The sequence below is a fragment of the Bombus terrestris genome, chromosome 3, assembly GCF_910591885.1.
Source record: "Bombus terrestris chromosome 3, iyBomTerr1.2, whole genome shotgun sequence".
In the NCBI taxonomy this organism is placed as follows: domain Eukaryota; kingdom Metazoa; phylum Arthropoda; class Insecta; order Hymenoptera; family Apidae; genus Bombus; species Bombus terrestris.
Window position 1 is genome coordinate 1,186,316 of NC_063271.1, and position 17,277 is coordinate 1,203,592.

General features: G+C 39.3%; 2 protein-coding genes across 22 annotated transcripts in view; both read left to right on the plus strand.

Annotated features, from left to right (window-relative positions):
• The first annotated feature begins 105 nt into the window (after positions 1-105).
• LOC100648622 (histone-lysine N-methyltransferase EHMT2) lies at positions 106-6,236 on the plus strand. 3 transcript variants are annotated; one of them, XM_003394293.4, is made up of 12 exons: positions 107-1,311; positions 1,387-1,982; positions 2,055-2,105; positions 2,181-2,284; positions 2,354-2,996; positions 3,065-3,397; positions 3,477-3,705; positions 3,773-3,979; positions 4,064-4,320; positions 4,398-4,648; positions 4,719-4,894; positions 5,346-6,236. In XM_003394293.4, the coding sequence occupies exons 1-12, from the start codon at positions 479-481 to the stop codon at positions 5,506-5,508; spliced, it is 3,843 nt and encodes a 1,280-aa protein (XP_003394341.1). In that variant the 5' UTR covers positions 107-478; the 3' UTR covers positions 5,509-6,236. The 3 variants fall into 3 exon arrangements, with proteins under 3 accessions (XP_012176209.1, XP_020724170.1, XP_003394341.1); XM_012320819.3 differs by having other exon boundaries at positions 106-1,311; positions 2,055-2,284; XM_020868511.2 differs by lacking the exon at positions 4,719-4,894 and having other exon boundaries at positions 106-1,311.
• A 1,556-nt stretch (positions 6,237-7,792) lies between these two features.
• LOC100647135 (voltage-dependent calcium channel type A subunit alpha-1) overlaps positions 7,793-17,277 on the plus strand; it is a 99,372-nt gene continuing 89,887 nt past the window's right edge. For 6 of the 19 annotated variants that reach the window (XM_048404670.1, XM_048404661.1, XM_048404673.1 and 3 more), the window contains exon 1: positions 7,803-8,078. The gene's annotated coding sequence lies outside the window, so the exon portion shown is untranslated. Of the gene's footprint in view, positions 8,079-17,277 lie in introns of all 19 variants that reach the window. The other 13 variants (XM_048404657.1, XM_048404667.1, XM_048404669.1 and 10 more) reach the window with 7 other exon arrangements.

Below are 17,277 nucleotides of genomic sequence, written 5' to 3' on the forward strand. Positions count from 1 at the left end.
AGAAAACATTATATAATTCTTGAAAATTATGAGAGAGTACATGATCTTGTACGAGAAGGGCTTGGTCGAAGATCATTTTAAAAATAAATTCTTTGCTCGAATCGGCCCGTCCCTGAGTAATCAATATGGCCTCCAGGTCTACGCGGGGCACGCTAGCGTAGTGTAGATATTTCTCCAAAAATCTTTAGAACAAATAGTTTCTGTGATAATGTAATTAGTCAAGCTATTGAAAAGTGTATGGAGAGATATTTTCATGGTGTTTATAACAATATCAGTGATAGTATTCAGTCAGAAAGAGATTTAGAAGGCATTCCATTGCCGTTGTATCTAGTTGTACTTTGCGGAAGACATCGTCAACGTTGCAGTACGATTCGATAGTCGTTCAGCGTTTAGCGATTAATTTATTGGCCATCGAATTTTATGATGAGGTGGCGTTTTAAGTGTAAGGATTCATAGTTTCCAGTTAATATCTATTATTATGTCGGAGAGTAAGAGCAAGGAAGATGCCACGATGGAGGGTTGTCAAGAAGGGGGCGAAGAGGATGATATGGCTGCCGAGAGGGTCGAAGATAAGGTCAGTATCCAACAGATCCTCGAGGGTATGACGAATGAATTTAACAAAAATGTGAGTCCCGTAAAAAGTACAGAAATTAACCGATCAGAGAAGTCAGATCACAAGGAGATCGAAAAACCGGTGATGCCTCTTGACGAAATGCCACCAGATGAGAAAGAAATTGCTGGAGAAAAGGACGAAGAAGATGTTCTAATGAAACAGAATGCCGCGGAATCAACGTCGACGGATGAAAATCATAAAGAGGATGAAAATACTGGGAAACAGGAAACTTTGAAGAAGGATAACGGAATTCCGCGTATTGTCCTTACATTCAGGACAATTGACGAAAATACCGATCACGGTAAAAAAACCAAGATATCAAGTTGCTCTTCCAACCTTACCTTAGTTCCTGATGAATTAGCAAATTGTGATCAAATTGGTGGTGTTTCTGTCAAAATTGAAAATTCAGATGAAAATTATGACACTGTTGAAAAATCAGATTCAGAAGAAGGTAGAACGGAAGAAACGGTCAAACAATCTAAAAACAGAGAACCCGAAGGAGATATTGAGGAATCAAAATCACCAAAGGAAGATACCAGTGTAATAACAGAAAATAAAAATACTATTCTTAATGAAAAAACAAAGACTGATGAACCAGATACTTCAACAGAACCTGTAGAAAAAGTGGACCAAGCAGACAGTACAGTCCCAGTTACTAGGAAAAGAAGAACAGGACGACCTAGATTAAGAGCACTTAGGTTTCTTATTTTCCTTTATCCTAAATATGTAAAATATTATGCATGATATTTGTAAACATTGTATGACATTTTTAGTGATCACACTGAAGAATCTCCAGGTCCTAAACGTTCAGCGCGACGATTATGTAAAGAAACATTGAAGAGTACTGTGTTAGAAAGTGCAATGGCAAGAAAAGAAAAATCTAATTATACAGAAGAGAATTTGCAATTTAAAAAGCAAAGGAAATATAACAAACCAGGGAGACCTAAGAAGGTGATACAAGGAAAAGATCAAAATAAACAGTTGCAAGCTAAACCGCCTGACATACGTCAGGAAATAGAGTCTTCTATTTCAGATGGAAATATCATTATTTCTGAGGTAAACTCAACGTTAGAATATTCTAGAAATTCTACCATATCAGAAAATATTATAAATGAAACAGTGCTAGATGAGTCACAAAATTTTTCATCCGACTTTGATGGTATGCCGAAATTGTCTCCTATGATAAAAAGCTCAGACTCACAAGCAAAGCTAGGGAACTCAATTGGCAATTCCACAAATGACGACATATCTTTAGCAGATATTGAAAAGCCATTTTTAAAGCCAGCTGCTGGTAGACCCAAACGAGAAAGGGGGAGACCTAGAGGAAGTCAAGCTGCGAGGAAAATAGCTAAAGCAGATTCATTTGAAGGTATAAAAAGAAATACAAAATATATGCTTTTATTATATTTCATATAGTATAATTTCTATTATATCTTTTTAGATGGATCTGTATCAGTTGCAGAAACAGGCAAAAACAACGATTATCCTGAAGGTAATATTTCAAAATTTCTTAATACGCGTAATTATCATAAAAGAAGTGATTTTGTTAATTTGTATATAACTCTAGAAGGTATAGTACCTGTTAAAAGAACAAGGAGAAGTATGGTTCCAAGTCCAAGTCCTGCAGAGGGACAAGCTGCGAAGCCAGAATCAACAGCCATTATAAGTGAAGTTAGTATAGTAAAATAGTACAATTAGTAATTTTTATTCCAGAGATACATGTTTCATTATATTTTTCAGACATATGGTCAATCAATGTTATGTTTATGTCAAGTAAGGTCTCAACTATATGTGACAATCACTGGTTCTGGGGCACCATTATATTGTACTGCGATAGATTCGATTGATAATAGATTGGTAGGTTGTTGTAATGAAGTTGATAGCAATGATGTAGCAATGAGAAGGCCGAGTACACGTGTTCCTTTTATCATTTTATGTCGAGTGCACAAAGAAAGACTTTTAAGACATAATTGTTGTCCTTCTTGTGGGCTGTTTTGTTCACAAGGAAGGTTTGTACAATGTATTAATGGTCATCAATATCATCGTGAATGTGAAATTTATCCAAATAAAAAGGGTGTTTGTCCTCATTGTGGAAATGAAACAACAGCGTATGATGTAATGGTGACCATGAGTGGCTTAAGAAAACCTGTATTCATTCCGACCCGAAAGAAGTTCTCAAAACTGCCTTCTGCAAAAATGAGTTTACCAGGGAAAGGTGATAACACAAAGTTGGCAGAGCGTCCTCCTAGTCCTCTAATTCAAGCAGATATTATTAAGATACCTGAGCCATCTGTTAATACTGAGAGGCCAGAACGTTATACTATCATGAGCCTTTACACATCTGTAAAGAATGGAGATTTGGAAAAACTGGTTAACGTTTTAGGTACGTTACTGTAATATTTCTGCTTTGGGAGTATGAGGAATGGCTGGTAATGACTCTTAATGTTTTAGCATGTGGATACAATGCAAATCATACATTCCGAGATTATGCTCATCGGACTGGTCTTCACATAGCCGCGGATAAAGGTCACTTGTCTTGTGTACATGTTTTGGTACAAGCTGGCGCTCAATTAGACGTGATGGATAGAAATCAGTTGACACCTTTGATGTTAGCCGCTAGTAAAGGTAAAGCTGATGTGGTAAAATACTTAATAAGGATAGGAGCTGATGTTACATTGAAAGGAGAAGATGGTATGACTGCTTTACACATGGCTGCAAAATCTGGTCATTTAGAAGTTTGTAGAATAATTTTGACAGAATGCAAAGCACCAAGAACATTAGTAGGTAATTAAATTTTTATTAAAGTAGTTTGTTTGAATTGGTTTAATATTATGTGTAACAATAACTTCTTATGTTCTGTTAGATTCAGTGGACGATGGTGGATGGACTAGTTTAATTTGGGCTTGTGAGTTTTGTCATACCGATGTCGCGCGATTTTTGTTGGATAAGAAGTGCGATCCTTTAATTCGAGATGCAGAACAAAATATAGCGTTACATTGGAGTGCTTTTAGCGGAAGTTCAGAAATTACAGAAATGCTACTTAATGAAGGGTGTGACGTGAACGCTGTCAACGTTCATGGGGACACACCTTTGTAAGTATTTTAATGCTTATATAGTTAAAATAATCGAATTTTTGTACAATATTTAATGACATTACAGACATATAGCTGCAAGACAAGATCAGTATGCAGTTAGTGTTCTTTTATTAGCTCGCGGTGCTAAAATAGGAGAAGTTAATGCTGCAGGGGAAACTGCAGTAAATTGCTGTACAAATGATGGTGATACTATGTCTGCTTTAAGATTAAATGCCAAAGTCAATGAACTTTCCGAACATATGTGGGAAAAAACAATCAAAATATTAACCAAGTAATTATCAGAATGACTACGTGTTTATCTTCAGTAGAGTAATAGCGATATCAACGATATGCTTTTAATGATTTGTTTTTATAGTGATATTTCACGTGGTAAAGAAACGAATCCGATACAATGTGTCAATGGATACGATTCCGAAGATAAGCCAACAGACTTTCTCTACGTGACTGAAAATTGCTTTACTAGCAATATAAATGTTGATCGTACGATAACGTCCTTACAATCTTGTCGATGCGAAGATAACTGTAGTTCAGAGAAATGTTTATGTGGGAATATAAGTTTAAGATGCTGGTATGATGAGGAAGGAAAATTGATTCCTGAATTTAATTATGCAGGTATATTAAATATGCTGTTTAAATGTAATGTTTCTAGTACGTAGAATAAATGTTTGGGTATTTTATTATTTATCTAGATCCTCCAATGTTGTTTGAGTGCAATCCAGCGTGTGATTGTAATCGCATAACGTGCAATAACCGCGTTGTACAGCATGGATTAACGCAAAGGTTTCAATTATTTCGAACGAAAGGTAAAGGATGGGGACTTAGAACGCTACGGCACATTCCTAAAGGTTCCTATGTATGTGAATATGTGGGCGAGATTATTTCGGATTCTGAAGCAGATCATCGAGAAGACGATTCTTATTTATTCGATTTAGATAATAGAGTAAGTATCAAACATTTTATATCTGTACAAGATCGAATACTTTAACTCAAGAGATTCTGTACGCGTGCAGGATGGAGAAACATATTGTATCGATGCGAGACGGTATGGAAACATTGCTCGCTTTATAAATCATTCTTGCGCACCCAATCTCTTGCCAGTGCGAGTGTTTGTTGAGCATCAGGATTTGCATTTTCCTAGGATAGCATTTTTTGCGAATCGCGACATCGAGGCAGATGAAGAGCTCGGGTATGTTAAAAAAAAAACGATTGGCACGTGAAAATCACGATACATGTATATACTAGTAAACGGTGTTTCATGCTATTTCCTTTGGTTAATAAAACCACTTCTGATTTGGTTTTGGTTGGCTAATCGTCATCGCTGGTAATTTTGGTTTCTTCGCCTTACTCATTCTCAAAGTCCTGCTTGACTCTTTCGAAACATGTGAGCTTGATATTGTTTCCATATCTTAAAATAGATAAACTGACACATCGAGTATGATATTTATTACTTTATTTTCCTTTTCTCTTGCTGATTTCGAAGATGGTAAGTTTCGTTATACGGTATTTTATTCCACGAAGGAAAACGTATTATCAGTGTACTGTAAGAATGTTCGAAGATCATGTTATTCTTGAACATCGATTTTCATTAACGTAATTTATTTATCACTGAAGACCAATACGGAATTGTTTGCCTTCAGCTTCGATTATGGAGAGAAATTCTGGATAATAAAATGCAAGTCATTCACATGTACCTGTGGAGCCGAAAACTGCCGATATTCTGAGAAGACTATACAAGTTACTTTGGACAACTACCGCAGAAAAATACAGCAAGAAGAAATGCTGGCAGCTCAATCATCGTAATCCTAAAGCAATTTAGCAAATTCTATACACTTATTTTAGTTATTAGTTTAATGTTTTTCCTTCTTATTACTCGGAGTGTTAAATAGAGAATCTCAAAGTTTTTTTTATCTTGTTTAAAACAATCTTCGTACTATTTAATCTGTGAAATTGAGAAAAGTACAAGTACAAATGGTGATGGGATCTTCGTCGGAAGAATAACTAAAATGACGTTATTTTGCTATTCGAGCTAAGAAGGAACTACGTTTTTCTTATTCCAGTTCGTCAAAATCGAACATATGTCCATATTAATTTACTCAACTTGACCATATTTTTCTTATTTCTGCCGATTATCTCGCGAGGATATGTCTCGGGAGATGTGCCACCGTACGATTCTTTCCTCTTTTAAATGAAGTAATACGCATAATATATGTTGTTACATAGATTTCGTACATAATGTACGATTTATAATGGAATGTGTGTTTGTAATTGCTATAGTTTTGCGAATGATGTGCGTGATTAGGAAAAAGTAAGTCGCTGATTGATGTACGTTATGGATGCAGTACATTCGAAGTTCGTAACAATTGTCATGTTATGATTAAAGTTACGAGTTCGATACTTGCTTATTCAGTTTTATAGAATGATTGTTTATAAATGTTCGTTTCATTACGAACAGCTTAGAACATAAGTACACCTTTTTGTACAAATTATTGATTTTTTGTATAATAAATGAAATGTAGTTCTTTTCGAGATATATTGTATTTTTGTCTGATTATACTCGTTTAATTTCGACTAAATTCAATCTGCGATACTGATAGTAATAAAAGAAATTCAATTTTGATAAGAAAAGCTACAGCAACAAGTCTGAAGTAATCCACTAGATGTCACTAGATACTTATTTGATACAATTAGCAATAGATCTTGGAAAGATGTTTAGATCAATAATTTGTTTCAAAAATAAGTATCTTTGTCTCTCTCTCTCTCTCTCTCTCTCTCTGCCTCCTCCTTTCTCTTTTTGTATGTAATGAAAAAGATTTGCAAGTATGAAAACATATCGTAATTATACCATAGATTTAATATTTTATAGGAAGCTGTGTCTAACTGATGATCTAATTGTTACACAAATTAAACTATTGATATCGAAACAATTCATAAGTACAAAATAAATATAAAATAGACAAAAATATAATCATCTATCATTATAATTTTAATTTTGACTACTGCTCTATAGAATCGGTAAGGTTGAAAATGACATTAAAATGGTAACAAGATTGGCAAATCTTTTAACGGTAAGAAGTAGATCGGCCGATATATATACCGTATATCTCATATTCGTAAGTGCCATTATTATAAAGATATATATATATATTTATACGATTAAAAAATTATGATCATTAATTATAATTTCTTTCTATGTTAAATCTATGATAAATATGCAAGATTTTGGAATTAAAAAATTATACAACATTAAAATGTATCAGGTGTTAAATCCGTGTCGTACATTTCATTTACGACGAAAATTTAAAACTTTCCAAAGGTTTTGTTTTCTACTACCCAGTACGCGTCACTGATCGATCGTCAATTCGTCAATAAAAAGCAAGAATCTAATACATTTTCCTTAAACGTTGCTTAAATACATGTTTTCCTTAAAAATAAAGCATGTATATGTATATGAGAACGTTAACGTGTTCAACGAATTATTCGTACTTTAAATTACTCGTACTTGTCATAATACAGTGCGTTCATTTAAATAATACATTCCGATAAATTATACCAAGAGGATATTTGAGACATACGTACCTTTCGGATTCCGGTAGACGAGATTACATATCTAATCCTTGGCTACTCTTCGTCAGATTATTTCATTGATTCTGTCATTGCACAAACACAGGCATTTTTTATATTTCACAAGAATATCTAAAAATCTATGGCATAACTTATACGTTTTCTTTTACAAACACTCGCGATTAATCCGATATAGACTTTACGAAACCAAACGATCGATCGCGTTACGCGTTTTGATAACGTTCAAAAATGTTACGCTCGAAGAAAAAGTACGTCGACAGGACGCACGAAACGAAGGCAAGAACATTTGGAGTTCGAACGAGGCTGGTTCGCGCGTTGATTGGTGGAGGGGGGTCTGGCGGTTGGTGCGCAAGTCGATGGTGATTGGCTGTGATGACAGCGGCGGTCGGGGTAGTCGAAATTCAAGCGAAGAAGCGGCAGTTAGTATAGCGACCGTCGAGCGCTTGTAAGCGCTATACGTAAGTAGCTGCGTAGAATTATAGTATAATTTTTGTTTTCATTCGTGTTCCGTTTGTGGGGCAGTTTATCGTCGCGTTTGCCCTTCGTTTCGATTTTTCCGGTACGGTTCGTGGTAGTGATATACGATCTTGTTCTTCGTGGAAACGCGGAATAGGGGGTTCGAGTATCGTTAACAATGTCATATTCCGGCGTTACCGTGATACGTTCTGTGACAGTGAATTAGTGGTGGTGAGCATCATCGAGCACCGATTACTACGATGACCAGCTGACGGATAGATTATTCTTCCACGTCCCTACGGCGTCAACGGGATCGCCAAAAATACTGGAAGGTTAGTGTCTCGCATATATTCGATAAAATGTACGAATCTGTATCATCGGTAAACGAAAAAAATGGCAGAATCGGCGCGAATATTAAATATAATGCAGACCCAATGGGTCTGGGTGTAGATACGTTCGTATAAATTAATCCTTGGATTTTTGGGAGAAAAATACACGAGAAAACGTTGAAAGACGTTAATGGTTTTCGTGAGATTGTAAAAATTTTTCTGGGAAAAAACTTTGTAAATATAACATCGGTCATGTACTGTCATAGCAAAGAGTTGATCGCTGTTACATTCCATGTTTTTTCGAACAATACGAGAAACCTTTCACGCGATCTATCATCTGCTATTTTTGTTCGTTCTTTTTTGCAAATCGTTAATTTGTTAGTACTGAAAATATCTTTTAATGCTACTTGTTCAGAGAAGCTTAATTTATTTAGTATGCGTATAGTATAGCAGTAATATAGCAATAATAAGCAAGATGGAAGTAAACTTTTATTTTCTGATTTTTCTGGTTAATGTATTTTCTAAATACGTATACGTATTGATAAATAAGATATGTAACATACTGTAGGCGAAATTACATACGTCGCAAGATAAAATAGAAAAATGTTCCGTTTCCACGGTTCACGGAATTTTTCAGCTACTCGAGCGTTGATTAACATATCAGTAATCAAGATTTTACTGTACGTGTTGTGACACGTTGTATCCATTCTAATCTCTGGTTGGAAAATTTGCTCGTACAATCGTGCCACGTTTTATGTTTCCCTCTTGACACCTGTATTTAGTTCGTTCGCAGTCGACAGGTTCGAAATTTTGCGCAATTGTTGTACTCTCTTTCTCCTTTCCCCTTCGTTCGTTCATTTTTACGAACATTCGGTCGCCCACGAAATTATTTTATCGGAAGCAATCTTTCCGATCGAACAACGTTCTTCGGGGTACCTTTTGTCGTTCGTCGTACTCGTGCAACAAATAGTCGCCGAGGGTTAACGTCTGAGAACCGTAAAGGGGAGATATCTGATCCGAGCGATGAAAGACGAGACGAGAGAAAAAAGACGGTGATAGCAAAAACACCAGCAGTGTTAAACACGCCAGGGATTTGTTCGAATTGCGAACACGTTGGACGAACTGCAGTTTTGCTCGACGCAAATTTTTTTTTCTCTATTTGTATCTCGTATTAAGAAATTCGTAACTGCTACGATCGTCGCTTTCTCACGTAGACAGAAATGTTACCCTCACCATGTTTCGCTACCACGGTCGAGATATCTCGCGAGTCTGCTTCCTTTTTTTGTAGTTACAACTCTCGCCCAAATAAACAAACACGCGGAATATTTCGTTCGTGAATATCTGGTCGTACGAACGATATTTTGCCGCGGGATAATTCGTACGAATGTAAGATCGGTGACCTTGTCCGTAGTGACGAAGCATTTAAGAGAAGCAGAAATTTTTTAAACGATTTTATTTTCTTCGTAAGCTCGCGATACTTTTGCGATACTTGCTTTGATGGAATATTTAAATCGGTATATTGGATGCGAACGAGCCTCGACCACCTATGTCTTTTATGCAGATTTAAAAAAGAAAGATTGCTACTTGAAAATCTTTTTCGACGGTTTAATAAAAGAATCGTGGAATATGCAGTAGAAAAAATGTTTTATCGCTTCCGACGTGCATGTAGAACTAAATAATATCGAAAGCGAATATCGAAATAACAGTTACCCGCGTTCAATCGTTTTTCTTTGCTGCGATTTCCGTTTAAAGTCGCAATAAATTTTTGCGCTCTCTGTTCATTTTAAATAAACGCTCGACAAAGACGCGATAGAACGTCATACACGCGTGCACGGACGAAGGAAAGGCACGGTTGATGTTGGAACAAAATCATTAGCTTCTTTGTAAAAAGTTTTATGCGATTCCGCGGTGGAAATGCGAATATTGCTATAGCGGAACAAAAGGAGTATACGTGCTCCGTAACCCACGGCAAATGTCAAAGCTACCTTATGACGATCTGTCGGAGGGGTAGGACGAAACTGCTTTTCGATCGAGGAAATGTCACGTCGTCGTGTCTTCGTCTCTGTCGCATACGCTTTCGAAAATCACGCATTGAAAAGATTACCGACTGTTTCGATTCTATGTCGATATTTTACACGGAACCTTACTTTGCCAACTTCCTTTGACGTTTTGAAAATTAAATATTTACACCGGCGTTTAAGATTCGAAATTCAAGAATAAGCTTCTTAAAAGAACCGTAAGGTACGTCGCGTGGTCCGTTGCTCGCCGTACGGAGTAGATCGACGAAACGAATTTAGTCTTTGTCCACTTTGGAGCGCGATCAGTCGTTTCGTTTGGTGTTCGATGACTCAAAAAGACTTACTTCGCGATATTAACGCCTTTGTCCTTTGTTTCGCAATTTATCGCAATTTATCGGGATTTATCGTAATTACAAATATATCATTCAACCCGTTTAATCTTCGTTCAATATGTATTATTATCACGAGCCATGGTAAATCGAAATTGAAAGATCTCTATTCGTAAATCGTAGGAAGCACGCAGTGCATATGAAAAACGTCGCATTTGCAGAGCGTGGTCATTAGAAAACTCGAGGTATAGTAAAACTCAGGTTAGTAGATAAGAAACTAAGAAAGTCATAGGAAAAAATTGTTCGAAAAATGCGTGCACGCGAGAACCGAAGCTTTTCTCCCGTGATTGCGATCTTCTCTTCTCTTTCGTTGTGTAAAGCACCAAAGCATGCACACATAATTTGTCTTGAACATCCGGTAGCGACGAGGTGTTCGTCCGTTAACACGGAGATCTTCCCCGATAATCGAAACGACCTCGACAAAGCGTACGAGTCCAGTCTAAATAAAGATCATTCTAGACGAATTCCGTCCTAATTTTTGACCTGGTCGTTTTCTTACTTCTCGGCCCATTTAGATGGTCGATAGGGAGCGATCGAAGGATAAGCGGATAGAGAACGTGCGCGACCCTCGAAAAATTGTCCCGTATGAAATTGAAATGAAAGTTTCACACGCGGTGGAAACTAATTGTACTTTCGTATCGGCTTTTCTATTTCGTCGCTTCCTGTCTAAGTTTCACACGCAAACTGTTGCGTTTATCTTTTGTTTTTCGTATACCGCTGGTTATTGCTATCGACGTGTCAAAAGCGGAAAAACACACGGACGACAGTTACGTCGATCACTCGAAAGGTTCTTCGTAACGGTTACGATTCGTTGGCCTTTCATCGTACACGAGCGAGATACCTGTATTATGTGTGTATTATAGCACTGTGTGTTCGAGATTGATTGGATCAAGCGGCAGCTTAATACGAACATCGTAGTTTCCACGTAGACGCAAAGTTGATAGGGTGCCAAGAAAGAATAGACGGTTCTCTTTACGACCTTTCGAAAGCAATAAAAAATTCCATTTTCATGCAAGTCGCGACTTTGTCGAGTTTCATCGATTTCGTATTGACCGTATTACGATTGATACGATGACGCACTCTATCGTAATGGACATCTAAATACCGTTCTGCCAATTGTTCGATGCAAATGGACGATCACGTCGTCCCCGTTGTATTTTCAAGCTTGCGCTTCTCTCGCGAAGGATAGTCGGAACGAACTTAGTTAATAAAACAAAGAACGACAGTAAACGTTAGTAAAAGCAACCGGCGAACAAAAGTGCAAGGAAATCCAGGCAGGTAAAGGAAGCGTTGATATTTCATGCATTTTTAAACGAAACTCTGACAAACAGAAGTTTTAATGCAAAGAAAACGGCGGCTGTTTTTATTCTTGGTATATTGCTGAAATCGCGGTTAAAAGGTTGCTCGTGCTTCCGTGCACCCGTTACATGGGAAATTATACTCGCCCGTACAGCCGCGAATCTATACAACCACATTGGCGATTGTAAGGCTGCTCAGACATTGTAATCAACTCTTTGATACCTGATAGTTTCAGATATTGTCGCTACAAAATTCCAATTTTCTATTCTAGTTTCGTCTTTCCGCTGCATCCTCGTCCAGTCAAACGTGATCCCAACTTTCCAGTCGGAGCAATCAAACGTGCGTTCTTTGCTCGAAGAAAACGAGGGTGAAAAATTCGCAGATTCTTCGACATGGCGTAATTAATAAAAAGAAGCTTGGACGTTAGAACGTGAACACATAATTCTGAAAATTGCGCATTAGTCTCCAAGGGGTTAGATTACTATGGGAGTAGGATGCGTCCTTAGTTCTAGGACAACTTTATGTCAGTCGCGTGCTTATATAGGTGGTTGGTCGTTTCGAATACCAGTCAGCATTCGTCGAAAGGTTTTCGAAAGATAGGACGTTGGATAACTTAGTCTTTGAATCGCTTTGAAATTGTTTGCTACCGGTATGATACCGGTTCATTCGGCATTGATGATTAGGGACAATCCGGCTTATCTCTACGCAATTCGATCGAGAATTAATCTTGCATCTGTACAGAAACTAGAGGCTTTGATATCGTAATTTCCATCTATTCGTCATATCGTTCTTCAAATCGATATCGAAAAGACCAGAAAATGCGTATAACAACTAGCAAAGATATATTTAAAGAAATAACGCGTAAAATTTGCATTCGTCCAAAGGACGACGCGTTTGATTATCTGACGACGAGGTATATGCAAAGAGAAAGGCAAAAAGGAAATAAAGGAAGGCGAGGAGGTAAATTTCGAAGGGAGCTCGCTGGTTGTAGAGAAGCCAGGTGGCAGGGCTGAGCGGTACAGGTTCTATGTCGAAGGGTGGCATAGGTTGAAAACCTAGGCGAAGGAGAGAGATCGGGGGCTATGTAGGAGGATAAGAGAAAGAGAGGGAGGCAGAGAGCAGGGATGGTTATATATAGCAGCGCGCCCCGGGCATCGATCGACGGAGCCTGGGAGTCCAGATTCGACACTGTTCGCTCGTACAGCCCCTGAATCCGAGTTTGCGATCCACGCGTTCTTCCGGTTTCGCCTGCCGCCACTCGTTTACACGTTTCGTTCTTTTTCGTTCGACCGAAAAGCCCGATCCTTCCAATGATCCATCATTCTCTTTTCAATTTCTCCCCGGGGATTCAAGTTTTCCATTGCTGTCGCTACATGCATGTTAAAACTTTTATCATCCATATAAATCTTCCATAGTTTCATGATTCTATAAAGCGATGTTTCTCTGAGAATAAAGTTGGCGATAGATTTATTCGGAACAGGAATCGTTTCACCGTGGCCTGTCAATGACGATATAGCTATTTTAAAGTAGTCGAGATGACCGCATAGTTGTTAGATGGAACAGGGTCGCGAAATTTTTCGATCGTACGAGGTTATAGAAGAGAGATCACAATGGAAGGATAGGAATCCGTGGAGCGGAGAAAAGTGCAGCGACACGGTATGCCCGAGGCAATTGGGTTCTCTCTTGTCCGGATCGCGGGAGCCTGCGACTTGTTGCATTCCCTGGGAACCACGACCGGACTGTACGCGATGTTCGCCCGCCCAGCCGCTGCTTCACCTGGATATATTGATTTTTGTATCGATTTAGTCGTTGCCATTTACCCCGCGTAGTTTTCTGTTTGTCGCGATACGTAGCAGCTCGCGATATCAATTGACTATGTGCGCGAATATATTCAACCGTTTCACGGTAATCGGTCACGTTTCGACGATACGCGCGTTCGAAAGGCTGAATTTTTCGAGAGAAAAGTCGACGAGGTTGACGAGCGTTTTGGTTTGCCTTTCAGGCAACAACTCGATGTCGAAAATAGCTGTTCGAGTTGGAGATTCCTTTCTGGTGAAAATTTCCGGGACCAGTTAAAGCAAACGAGCACAACGCTCGCGACAAAGTTCTTTAGCTTTGTACGTCTTGCGGTACAAAGTCTATGCTTCGTCTTAAACGCGTTATAAAGAGCTTTCGCTCGTTTAATCCCCGCGCTTTTTCACGGATATTGACGCGAAAGCCGAACGACCGCCGATAGAAGACTGCCGACCGTTCTTTCGAGATCATCTTCTGGCATAAGGAAACCCCGTTGTATATTTTCCTTTTCCTCCTTTTGCCCGCGCTTTGCTTCACGGAAGAAGTTCTTTCCGCTTTTATCTATAAATTAGTTCCTTATTGAACCTTGTTGACCGAACTCCTGCGACGAATGTAATTCGCAATTTTCTCCCTCTCTCTCTCTCTCTCTCTCTCTCTTCCCTTCTCCCACCCTCTCCACCCTCTCCATCATCCTCTTCTTCTCTCCCCCTCTCCTTCTCTCTCTCGTGAAATTATATTCTATATATTCCACGAATACGTCGCGAACAGTGTACCATTCGCAGGTAGCGTGCTATCGTTTCGTGTCACACGACCGAAATTTTCGCTTTAATTCGTCGATCGTATTGTCGAGTGTAATTTCTGGTAAAAGGACACCGTTAGTTTTATCGAGTTAACGCGAAGCCTAAAGCTAACATTCGCTAGTATAATTAAGAAAAATCAATACCTACCTGCTGGGCTCGTTTCGCCCGGGACCGGTAGAGATTCCATATCCAGGTCTGAATTTCATATCCGGTACAGAATTTTTTTTCTCGATTGTTTGTTTAATTAATTTAATCGTATCGCTGGATTCCAGTTCTCTCTGTCGATTTCCTCGCAGAGCTGGAATATCGTTCGGCTCCGTACAGATCCGTGTGATTTACCCCGTGCGTGATTCGCGTAATTGTATCATAGTAATTTGGCGGATGTATGCCTTTCACCGTTCTATTTCGTGGCGAAGCTTTTCCTGTCAAAGGTTTCATTACTAGAAGCGTTCTATGCGCAAACATCGCCTTCATTCGACTCCATTAGGTTCGGCGAATTTAACGTCCCTCCACAAAGCCACTATAGAGTTTCCATCGTATGTCCAAAGGGAGCCTTGCCATTTTAAGCCACGAAGTAGCCGCAGCTCCCTCTCTGCATGCTACGCGATATGCTCTAAGCTTTTCTCTGCTAACCCTCGTCTTCCCTCTAGTCTTCCATTTTTTCGAATTGTTCACCGAAAGTACGCGTCCCTCGACTGCGTCCACTCGTTTTCGATACTTTTTCTCGACCTTTCGTCGTTTCTTCGTTATGGTAAGAATCGATATTAACGTGATCCGCGAAAGTCAACCAGCCTCTAGGTTACGAAACATTCCGTATGACCGAGTTAAACGGTTATATCCGACGTAACCGGATATTCCGCTATACCATCGTTTTGCACCCCGGAACTCGTTAGCACGGTTGAGAAGTTTCGCTCGCGGTGATGAGATCGATAATTCGACTTTATATACCGGCGTCGTATGTTAGCAGATTTTTATTCGCCAACTATCTCACGGAGCAGAGACACGCTACTAATTAAATTTATTCCGACTTGAAAACAGTTTTCGTTCTCTCGTTTCGCCTATACGCGTACTCACCGGAACATCTTTTTAACCTTTAATCCGCACGCGGATTCGAAACGCGCTCGCTGTCCTTCCATAAATAGCGGCAACGAATTGGAACGGTTATATCCAGCTCTATTCGTAACGTATTTGTCAGTTTATTCGGACAATAGGGATTCGATCCAGATTTGATCGAGTAGGAGATATAATTGAAATATAATACCAAGAATTACCGCGTCGAAGCAAGCCAAGCGTATCAGGCACTATTTTTATCTTCCTTTAGACCGGATCGTTTTATATTCAGGCAAGCGTATCGGAACTCTAAGGATCGTTATCAAGCTTTCAGTCTCAGCGTGCAGGGAATTCTGGAAGCGCGCAAGTCGAGTCAGTTCGGAAGATGCGAATCGCTTGGAATAGTAAAATTTCTTCGTGGAATTTCGAGCTCTTGATCGAGAAAAAGTCAACAAACAACGTATTCGACGATTGGGATTTTATTCGGCATGGGGCCGATGGTTACGTAATCTTGTTATTCCGAGACAGGAAAGACGAGATATAATGACTTTTGATGGAAGAACTCTCGGGTCAGTTTATTTTCGTTCGAAGAAAATTGAACATGTCGTTCGTTTCTAGAGATACGCGAATGGAAACTCGATCGAAGGGCTTTATACCTGTCCTCTTTATAAGAAGACACGAACTTTGTGAAGACGATATCGAGTGGACATTCTCGTTCCCTCTCGCGAGACAAATCGTACGATATCTGCTTCTTATCGAGCGTCTCGTTCGTTCGTTCGTCGAAGAGTGTTTCGTTGCTTTGGCGATGACGTTTAAAATGCCCGCTAAACGATCTAATTTGATATATCGTTCGTCGATCAAGTCGATAATCAGGTTTGCCGTATCTTCTTTTCTTCGTTTGAAATTCAAAGTATCGTTTGGCGTTAGTCGGAGGACGTTGGTCGAAGGTGAACCGAGGGTACGAGGGTGTAAGGTGATAAATTGATATTCTTCCGTTGTAGTTCAAGCGACACGTTCGAGCAGTCCGGTTGGTACGAAGAGGAGCAGGAACAGCGAAGCTTGTTTTCGAGGATATTTACGTGCAAGAGCGAGTGGATAATTATTATCGATTACTCGCGGGCTCGTTTGCGCCCGTTGGTCTGCAACGAGCTAGAGTCGTCGCCGGCTCCACCTGTTGCTAGGCTTAGTTCTGTCTCCTCGTTTTAACCCGAATCGTATCGAGCTTCCGCGACGTATTTAAATGTACGATCGAAGGAATCGTCGTTAATTATTGCGAACGCGATATACACGTTAAATTACGGGATGGCCCGAATACGAGATACGTTTCATCGTTTTCTAGTTGGATGAAATTTATTTCTTTGGGCATTAACGTTGCGCGTTGTGATCCTCCGATAACGCGGTAACCAGGTTACGGGCGAAAATTGTCCGTTACGTACGCAACAGGCTTTCCATGCAAATTTGCCACGTGTATCGGCGTGTGCAGCGATCGTTAAACGAAGGTCCTTTGCTCCGGTCGCGCGAACCCATTTCCTAGACGCCGCGTCAAAATTCATTTTCGTTCTCGTCGCCGGATCTGTTAAATATCGTTAACACGACGGAATTTAAGGTCTACCGCAATTTGCAAAGTTACTCGATAATCCGCTTAAAGAAAGAAAATTAACTTTAACGGCAGACACTCTGCCTCGTTTAATTAAAGGACTACTCGAGCGATGAAAGGTGAGTTTCTTCGTACAGTGTCCAATATAGATGGATTCTTACGTCTGGAGGATGTTGGAATCGCGTCGCTTTTGGTAAATGGTCCTTCTTTTAGGCGAGAGACGCCTTTAATTCGGTTTTATCGGATGACGAATCT